General features: G+C 40.6%; 1 protein-coding gene and 1 long non-coding RNA gene across 2 annotated transcripts in view; one reads left to right on the top strand and one right to left on the bottom strand.

The window, feature by feature from the left end:
- The window catches only part of LOC106148685 (solute carrier family 22 member 13-like), a gene marked incomplete in the record, with an annotated part of 15,374 nt that extends 11,450 nt beyond the window's left edge, over positions 1-3,924 (bottom strand). Inside the window, 1 exon segment of the mRNA XM_013515041.1 lies at positions 3,190-3,924. Within this exon segment, the coding sequence (XP_013370495.1) occupies positions 3,190-3,252 (63 nt within the window).
- Positions 3,925-7,064: 3,140 nt separating this feature from the next.
- Positions 7,065-10,514, top strand: part of LOC106148736 — a 19,663-nt gene continuing 16,213 nt past the window's right edge. Inside the window, exon 1 of the long non-coding RNA XR_001234399.1 lies at positions 7,065-7,368. This is a non-coding gene — a long non-coding RNA (uncharacterized LOC106148736). The remainder of the gene's footprint in view (positions 7,369-10,514) is intronic.

Here is a 10,514-nt window from a genome sequence, read left to right as displayed (position 1 = left end):
CCTCATCCAGGACTGTGAAAACCTGGCCCAACACATAGAAGGAAAATAGAAAGTTAGGGACAGTCACCAGGATCAATAACTGTACCTGAAAGCGACCAAAGTCACCTATTTCAGTCAAAACCTGGCCAAACTGAGCCATGACCACTGGTCACCACTCCTCAGCCTGACTAAACCATGTGGCTGTGTCTGGAGCTTTCTCCCTTGGGTAGTGGTGACAGCTGCATTAATGTTTAATCCAGCCTTGCCCAACTCTGTTTACCATACTTCAGCTCCCCAGCTAATCTGAGAAGGGTGGAGCGTGATGCAAAATCAGTCTGCCATATCTTGTAGCATCTGAGAGGTTTCACTGGGAGATGCAGGCATCACAAGAGGACTCAAGAACTCCTATTGGAGTCATATGCTTTAGCGTGTTAGTAGCTTACAGGGTTAACATCCTGAACAACTCACAGCCAGTGCTAATACCTCCCAACACCAGAGAACCCACATTCTGGTCATAGTTGCAGCACTCTGAGGGACACTGAAGTCTCCTGTGGGGACCTGCTGACACTAGGCAGGGCGGGATACACCAGGAGAGCAGCAAGAACCCAGCCTGCATGTTAACTCTGCCAGCAGCCCAATCTGGCTTCTTGACCTAGACGTTCATTTTTTTCTGAGTGTGTACCTGGTCTGTGGTAATGTTCAACACCAGCAATCCCAGAGGGAGCACACAGGACACAAGGCCCTAAAAATACCCTTTCAGCAGTTGCAGAAGAGCCACGAATTGCATTGTGAGCTCTAATCAGGAAAGCATTGCCACGTTCCCAAGATAACAACAAACACAAGCTCCCGTGTAGCTCAGCCTCCCTCAGCAGTCTCAGTGATCACAGAGAGCACTGAATGAAGTCTCTCTCCAGCAGAGCCCACACATGTGCACACACATACACGTACACATATCTGCTTATGCATGGCAGGAAAGGCTCTTTATGTTCCCATTTTTGATCCCTCTTAAGAGCTGGACAGAGGAACAGGAGTGGAGGGGACGCAAGGAGGCAAGGTTCTGCAGGACAGCCTTGCAAGCAGTTGCCTGTGCTGGCCGCCTGGCTGCTGAAGGCGGGGCAGACTGGAGTGAGTTTTGGGGATGCAGAGGCAAAGCCCTCCACGCTGCATAAGGAAAGGACTTTCCTCTCCCCTCCACCCCAGATTCCCTGATCAGAATCTCCACTGTCTCCATCTCCTTATTTTTCTTTCCCTTCATTTATTTACCTTGAGAGTTCTTGTTCTCAGCATCATCTCTACTGCATTGCCATGAAAATGGTTGCTAGGTGATAGGAAGATTGGGTATGCTATCCTCTTATCCTGAACCTGTCCCTTCCTCAATTAAGCCTCACTTTCCCTTTGTGTGTGTGAATGGAAAGTTTGAACTCGATGTTATCAAGGATTCTTCTACTTCTTGGAAACAGAGAAGGAGAGCAAACAGAAGACTCATAGTATGGGAGCAGAGCCATCATTCCCAGATCTTGGTGCTGAGACATTGGAGACTACTGGTCTCACTTTACCTCTCCAGTCCCCAGATTACAATATTTTGGTTTGCATTACCCCTAGCTCCCCATCCCAGAAGACTCTCTCTGTTGCTTTAAGTCTGCTCTGAAGGAAGTGCCCCAAAAGCACCCACACTCTGAGTTCAGGGACCTCTCTAGTCTGCAGTCCACCGATCTGGGAGGATGAGCCCAAAGCCAGCATGTCTGTGGATTTCCCAGTGTAGTGACCTCCGCTATCCTGAATATCTACAGGGAAATCCTGGGGTTCCCTCTGGTCCTCCAGGGAACGTCAACACTTTGTGTCCCTCACCTGCTTCTCTTTGAATTTGGTTTCATTTTGGGGTACAATTAAAAACAAATACAGGGAAAAGAAATGTTTTATAACCACTAGAATATTTTTAAGTAGAATGAATGCATTCTCCACGTAGAAGTGTCAGGAAGCTAACCAGGGTGGTACATGTGTATAATCTCAGCACTCGGGAGGCTGAGGCAGAAAGATTGCCACAAGTTCTAGGCTAGCCTGGGCTACACAATAAGTTCAAGGCCAGTCTGAACTAAATAATAATACCACATCTCAAAAAAAGTGTCAGGCCAATTTTGCATGCTTATATCTGGTAATCTGAACAACTAATTTGCAGACAACAATATGCAATATAACAACCATTGTTGAATTCCTATCATCTTGTTTGGTGAAACTCTGTATCATTTATAATTTTTTGTTTTTATTTTTGTTCTCTTTAATGGTTTGATTAATCTTGCACTCTTACATCTGGTAATCTGACCAACTTCAATGAAGATAAAAATGTGTAATATAACAACCACTGTTAATCCCTATCATTTTGTTCTGAGACACTGTATCATTCTTATTGTTTTTGCTTGGTTTTGTGTTTGTATATGTTGTTGGCACTTTGCTATTGTTCTCTCTTTTAAATTCTTTTTTTTTTTCTCTTTTAAATTCTCTTTAAAATAAAGTGTCAGGAAGATCAGCAGCAGTCCTCTGTCCATGAAGTGGAAGGAGGTGCTTAGCTGTGGAGTAGAGGAAGAGACAGGTTGTCCTCATATATCCTATTAAAAGGTAATTTAGAAAAATTAAACTTAAAAGTTTACTTGCACAAAGAAACAATAAATTGGTCAGCATACATGAGTTCTATCCAGCAATATAGTCTAGAGCATTTATAAACCAAAACAGAATTTGCATATAGAATTAGCTTCATTGATCATAGCTAAGTATTTGCATTACTTGGGTACATTTTGGCGGTTCGTAGCTTGTGATTGGCTGAAGGCTGAGCTGCTGTGATTGGCTGAGACTTGGTTATTTGTTACAAAAATATTTCTCATAGGTTACAGTGTTTATATATTAAATTAGTCTGTCTTAATTATTTTTGCCTAGCTAATACAAATACCTGATATCCACATACTAGAGGAAAGATTTATTTTGGCTCAGATTATAGAGGTTTCAGTACATAGTTGGCTCACTCTAAGGCAGGATAGGATGGCAGAGGGCACAGCAGAGAGGGAAAATCTCACCATATGGCAGCCAAAAGGAGAAAGCAATCAAGGGAGGAGGGTAGGAGATAGATTGTTCTAGGCCACACTCTCAGTGGCCCACCTTCTGCAATCAGGCTTTACTTCCCAACATCACATCTTATTACAAACCCATTGTTGAACTCACCCATGGATTAGGAACACATATCCATGATCCAGTCACCTCCCCCATGGGTGCAGGAGGGGACATCTTGATACAAATTTCTGCCTCTGGCCCTAAAAAGACTCATGTGTAGAATGCATTTAGTCCACCTCTAGGAGTTGCCAAAGTCCTAGGAGTTTCAGCACTGCAGTTGCTGAAAAGTCCAAGTCCAGAGTCTCCTCATGGCCTCACTCTGGGGTCAGACTTTTTCACTTCTTCCAGCTTTCCTCGAGTGATTCACTTCCTTGGTTTTTCCAATATCCTGGGCTCTCCACTGCTTTGGCTTCATACCCACAGCATCATGTACTTCCCTCTAACAGGCACATGGCCTGGACTTTCTGGCCTTCTTCTGAAATCTGGGTGGAAGCCTTTCTGAATGCACAACTCTTGCATTTTGCAGGCACCTAAAACCATACCATGTGGACAACATCAAAGTCCAATACCACCTGGAAGAGTAGCTGAACTCTTTTGCATCTTGCCAGTGTTTGCAGAGGCCTCTGAGTGTCTGGATGGCTGGTCATGGTGAACTAAGTCCCAGGAAATCAATTTCCATTCCATACACTGCTGCCATGCTGGACCATGGTGCCCTGGTCCAGGTTGGTTTGGGATTACAAGTTTCTGATAAATTTTATTTGGGAGTTGAAACCTGAAGATCACCATGCTCTCTTCTCAAGTCTTTCACCTTTGCTATGTTGAGACTGCAAAAAGCAGGCCCTTCTTTCTTTATAATTCCTCAAAGTATTTTCTTCCTGTTGTCCTATTCCAAAGTATTTAGCTTTTTAATGCTAATATTTTAAACAACCAAGTTCTCCTCTGCTCCATCTTTTCAGGATCTAACTTTATCAGAGCTTCCTTTCAGGCCAAACTCAAAATTTTTAAATCATTCTGCTGAGCTCTTTGCTCCCGATGCACAATATATATCTGGTTAAAAGCCCCCAACAGTACCCAAACCACAGCTTGAACTTTTGGCTACCTTGAAATTTCCTCCACCAGATTAATCAGTCATTTCTCCATTTTAAGTAAAAAGTTGAAATGAAAATCCACAATTTTTCTTAGACTTCTCAGAAGGCTCCATGGTAAATCACTGTCCCCAAATGGGAGAAAGAGAGGTAATACAGAGATTAAAAAAAATTACCTGAGCAAAAATCCAAAACCAGAAACCAGGGTCAGGGTACAACAATCTAATTTAAAAATTCCTGGAGCCAGTGTGACCTCCGAGAATTTATCATGTAACATCTGAGAATTAAAAACTACAGGGAAGGGCTCCCCATACTTCTCCAAATGTTAAAATTTGGAGGGACGGGCTCTCAAACTTCTGTTTGAGTTCAGAGACTCAAGTGAGTTCACACAGAGAATATCAGAGGAAAAGTATCTGATGTTTTTAGCAGGGGTAGGGGAAAGTCTACCATTTGAAATAAACGAGAGCATTTTGTTTTGTTTAACAAAGCCTGTCCTAAGAGAAGCTACTTTGCCAATGCTTAGTTTATCTGAATTTTACCAAGCCCTAAGCAACCTGGGAGAAATATCTAATTCATGCGCACTCTAGCCATCCTGTCCCACCTAAAGCATAGAATGTGAGACTGAGAGGCACTAGTGAAGGTTAGCTTAGGTGCTCAGGCTCACTAATACACCCAATCCCAGGGCTACAGAATGCTTACCGTCTCTGTACACCTTCCCACCACATCATGAAAAGCAGTCTTATTGGAATTCCATTTACCCACTATATCATATTATGCTTTCCACAAAAGATTATGAGCCATTCTAACAGGCAAAAACATGGAGTGAAAAAACACAGCAGGTGTGAGACTCAGGTCAAGAATATTAAAAATGACCAGATTAGGAATTTAAAGCAACTGTGATTGACATAGTAAAAGTTCTACTGTGTAAAACATACCAGAACAGATGGGCAATGAAAACAAAAACTCTAAGAAAAATGAAACAGGAATTGTAGATATCAAAAACACTACAGCAGAAATGAATGTTTTGAGAGGCCTATTGCTAGACTGAACATGGCCAAGGAAAGAACCTCTGAGCTTGACAATATCACCAGTAGATACTGCCAAAATTGAGGAGGAGAAAATGGTAGAGTGGTAATCAGCAGCCAAATTCAGAAATCCAGAATCTGAAATCTAGAATCTAGAATCCTGGCAAATAACAACTTGGTAAGGGAAAAAAGGAAAGTAGATTCCTGGGAACCAGGAAGGAACTGACCAAAAAATTAGAAGCTACAGAGAATTTGGAGAGGCAGACTACAGTACAAACCAAATAAAGCAGTTTGAAGGATCACCAAGGCTTGCAGCTCACAGGGAAGGGAACCTGGCTTCTCAGGACCAGGAGAACCGGTGAGAAATCATGGACTGGAATGGCAACAAGGGCTCCAAGAAGAGCCCACAGCTATTGTTAACTGTAAAAACAGTGTAGGGTTTTCTTATGAGGGGGCTACTTACACATGGCAAGCAACAGCCAGAGGATTCCAGCAAAACTCCCTCCATATCACCAGAAAGAACTATTAGGGGCCACTTCAGGAAGGTGTTGGTTATTTAAATCTGGGGCTCAGAAAAATGAAAATATAACTTCCCTTTGCAGTTACCAATGCCACCCCCCTAGAAGGATTGGGTGAGAAATGCCTATGGGGGACAGTTCTGGACAGGAAACCATCTAGAAAGTGAACCCTAAGAAGTATGAGCTCAGGCCAGGAAGGACAGAAGCCCTGCCCCCTGTGGTGAGAAGCCCTGCCTGGCTGGAGCTGTGCTGAGAAATGTCTGGATCTGAAAGTGCCAGCATTAAGTACTGGAACCCTTGGCTTGCTGTGTACGTCCAGCCCAGATCTCAGGTCTGATTGCCTTCCCTATCTACCAGTGTGAGCAAAGACACTGCCACAGCTTGAAGTAAACAAAGAAGCTTCTGGAGCAGGGGTGGGACTCCACAAACCACAGTCCATAAAGATAGGAAGAGAAAACAGTGACTTGCTGGATTGCAAAACTGCCAGATCCTGGAAGAAAACCACTCATTCAAAAATATAAGGAAATTCTTTTTCTCTTTTTTCTTTCCTCTTTCTTCTACATTAGTTTATTGAAGGAAAGAGAATTTTTCCTTTGCCTTTACTTTTTGTCCTTCTCTTTCTTTTTTTAAATGTATCTCTTTTTTCTTTTTTTAGTTTAAAGAGAAAATATTAAAATAACAATAAAACAGTTTCACTGTCAGTGAGTCTTTGGTTGACCAGTATGCATGTCTATATCTGTTTTCATGAGAAGCCACTTTGAAGATATCAATATGTAATACAACAAGCATTGTTAATTCCCTACCACTTTGTTTGTAACTCTGTATTGTCTGTACTGTGCTTGTGATATGTTGTAAAATGTTGTATGTCTGTTAATGTTTCCCTCCCTTTATCTCTAAAATTAAAAAAAAAAAACAGTAAAACAGTTTCAAAACAGGTTAGTAGAAGAGCTACAATAATACACTGTGTATTGTTGTCTTACTAGTAGTTATGATAGGCAAGAAAGACTCCATTTTCTTTTCAAACACCATATTAAGAGAAGTTACTTAAGTTCACTTTAGCTATAGTTGACCCCATTCTTCACCTCAGTCCCCTTGGTTAGTTATCAATGCAGTTAAAGAAGAGCAGAGTCACAAAATGGGAATGGAACAAACAGGACAAGTTGGGAAGTAGGCTAAAAGTTAAACTGCAATGGTCATCTGGAATTTGACTGTCCAAAAGCTTCTGGGAGAGGTAAACTTTGTGATAATTGTGTGACATTCTTGTAAGATTCCAAAAATGAGGTAATGGTTACTATGGAAACCTAAAAATGTACTTAAACCTAAAGTGAGATTCGGATCGGGGCAGACATCTTCTCTGGCTCCTTGTTAGAGACTGTCCATCAGCTGGCTCAATCAACTTTGTTTGTTCCTGCATTTTCAGTTCTTTTGTGAGTGCCCAAGTCATTTAGCTCACTTGGTGTATCAGCTGGAGGCCTTGAGTGCAAGATTGGCTTCACAAGAAAAAGACCCTCATTTGAAGAGGCCCTGTTCCTTCCAACTTTACCAGCTACTCTTTGGATGGCTGGGTGCCTGGCTGACTTCAGCTGGCCATCTGGGGATGACTGCATTCAGGGACACGAAGGTTGCAAAATGGAACAACAAAAGTTCAGCTCTCTGACCTAGGTAAGATTTTAAATTGTAATTATCTTTTTCTTTCCGGACTGACAATTTGATGTGCCCAGGCTCCAAGACGTGACAACCATTTGGTCTCAGCGTAGCTGAGTTTGTTCAGAGCTTTGTCTCTGAATTTGTGCAGAGTTCTCTATAAGTTTGTGCAGTTTGGTCTGAGTTTGTCTTGGTTTGGTTCAGAGTTTGTCTCTGAGGTTTGTTTTGGATTTGGTCAGTTCTGGACTCTAAACTTTTTTTCAAACTGATGGTCAGAGGAGATTGATGATTCCCAGGATTATTTTGCTCTGTTTGTCTGCTCTGTGTTTTTCTCCCAAATGCACCCTTGATTTCAGGTCACCGCAGCCTCAAGCTCTTGTTTGGATTTTTGGCTGAGTGAGGGAAGAAACACAGCTGAGGTAAACTGTTCTCTCTTTGTTCTAAACTTGAGTTGTTATGAGCTCAGCAGACAGTAAGTCCACCATTCTGGTTTATGCATGATTAAGGATATTAAAGGTATTCTGTGTTTGTGGATTCCTGGATCAAGTTCTGGTAATTAAGGAAAGGTCTCCTAAGCAGAAACCCCCCGTTTTGCCTTCAGTGCCTGAGGAAGATGATCCTCTCTTTTTTCTCCCAACTCAGCCACCACCCTATCTAGATCCCAGTCTTGCCTCTCGAGCAGGCTCTATGATGGGGCCAGGAAGAAACCCTCATTCTACAATTGGAGAACTCAAAATTCCCATTTTCAGAGCAAACTCAGGCTTTAATTACTTTGCTGGAATTAGTACTTAAGACTCACTGCCCCACCTGGGATGATCATCAACAGATAATGTTAACTTTGTTTTCTTTGGAGGGGAGGGAAAGGATTTAAAGGTGGCTGAGAAACAAATGAGATTAGATATGGGAAAAACTACACAGGACAAAGAAACCCCATCTGGAAGTACACCATTGAGGAGGGGTTAAATGCTTTCAAAAAAATCATCAGGCTTTGAGGAAAAGGCTTCTTTCTGCAGCTCATCACCCCACTCACCTACATAAGGTGGCATAAGTGTCGGCCCTTGATATCCATGGTAAGCTGCAGAAATTCGAGAGGGTACTGCAGAGATGAACTTGTTCCAGCTGGTAGAGGTTGCCCAAAAATTATTTCATGGCAGTGAGGATGCAGAGTGGAGATTTAAGCAGGAAAAGAGAAAGATAATGTTGGCAGCTTACAAGAAGGAGGCCCAGTCAAAAGCTAGGAAAAGAGACAAACAGGGGGGAGGTCGTCACACTCCCCTAGATCCAGACCAGTGTACCTATCACGAGGAAAAGGAACATTACAAACAGGAATGTTCAAAGCTGCTAGAAAAGAGAGAAAAAGAAAGTGTTTATGATGGAATCAGAGGAAGTTTCAGATTGACTGGATCATGGGTCTATGATTCAATGTGGCCGAAATATATTTAAGTGCACTCTGATTTTATAAGCAAATTATCTTGTGAGTTTTTTGTTTGTCTGTCTCTGTCCAATCTGTAAACAGCTGTTTTATTTGAGCTCAACAAATGTTTCCTCTTTTTCTATTTTTTTCTAATTTTGAAACAATTGCCTAAAATTTAATTTGGCTTAGAGATAAACATCATCTAAATTAAAGATGTGCTTCCAACAAAAGTTGCCAGCTGGTCAAAGTGATGTTAAAATTGGTTTTATAAATGTAATGCTTATTATTGTTTATGTATCATAATTTGAGAGTCTCTTATTGTTCAAATTTAATGTATTAAGTATTGAGGTTGTGTTTTCATGGATTATCAAAAATTTGTCAAAATAATTAAACAGAAATCTCTTAGGGTGGGGAGATATTATTAGACAGGACACCAACTGATGAATGAAAAGCAGCTGCCTAGAATAACATTAACCAGTTTTTGTTCATTAATAAGGAGCCCTGATAATCTCCATAGCTTTATGGGAGACACCCCAATAAATATCATTCAAAATATATTATTGTGTTATATTTGCATTGGCCATTGTCAAAACACTAAGTTTTCAAAATAAGACAATGAGGTTTTTTGATTAAAAGATGCTATTGATACAAAACTAAATTAAAAAACAAAATAATGACAATTCATTACTGTTAATTTCATAGTGTATTCATGCCTTCCAAATGTAGTCTTCTAAAATGTAAAACTGGTATTGTTTATAGTGACAGACATTTTTCTCTCCGATTCAGACATCTGCCTTTCTCTTGTGCTCCAGATATATGATAAGAGGTTCGTGTCAAGTCAACATGAGGTCATCAGTCAAATGATAATTAATAATGAAAACCATCTGAGTTATTATTAGCACTAATTTAAGATGAAACATGATGACCTAGAAAGATAGGCTTGTGGTCTTTTCATAGTGCCAAAGCTCTCTTTCATGAGTAATTTTAGAGGTAATTCACTACTAACTTTGATTTTGCTTAATGTCTTTATTACTCTATTGTTAAATTTAATTTTCATAATGCCTTGCCTTTTTACTTATTTTGAAGTGCTTTTATGTTACATGGTAGTATGCCTAAATATTTTCCTTTATTTTTATTTCTTTATATGTTCTAAATAGAAGTCCTTTGTCTGAGGGACAAATGGCTACAAATTTTTCCCTCCATTTGGGTTGTCTTTTGACTCTGTTGGTGATTACTTTTGTTGTCCAAAAACTTTTTAATAAGGTGAGATCCCATTTGTTGATTCTTTGTAAGAGTTCCCTTGCACTCTGGGTTTTGTTCATGAATTTTCTGCCTTATACCTATGTCTTCGAGATTTCTGCCTATTTTCTCTTCCAGCAAATTTAGTGTTTCTGTTCTAATATTTAGGTCCATTTTGACTTTAGTTCACTGCGTGATAATAGATATGGCTAGTTTTAGTCTTAGGACTGTGGAAAAGCTGTTTTTCTAGCACTCTTTATTAAAGACACTATCTTTCTTCCAGTGACTGTGTTTGGCCTCTTTGTCAAAGATAAGGTGGCTGAGTGTGTCTGAAATTGTGTCTACATCTTATATTCTGTTCCACTGATCCTCAGGCCTGTTTTTTTTGTTGTTGTTGTTGGTTTTTTTTGGCCAATACCATGCTGATTTTATCACAGTAGTTTTGTAGTATAATTTCAGGTCAGAGAATGTGATGCCCCCTGCCTTGCCTTTGTTGCCCAGAATTGCTTTT

This window comes from Chinchilla lanigera, unplaced genomic scaffold (assembly GCF_000276665.1).
Source record: "Chinchilla lanigera isolate Chin_1 unplaced genomic scaffold, ChiLan1.0 scaffold00026, whole genome shotgun sequence".
NCBI lineage: Eukaryota > Metazoa > Chordata > Mammalia > Rodentia > Chinchillidae > Chinchilla > Chinchilla lanigera.
This window is presented reverse-complemented; position numbering and strand designations above follow the sequence as displayed.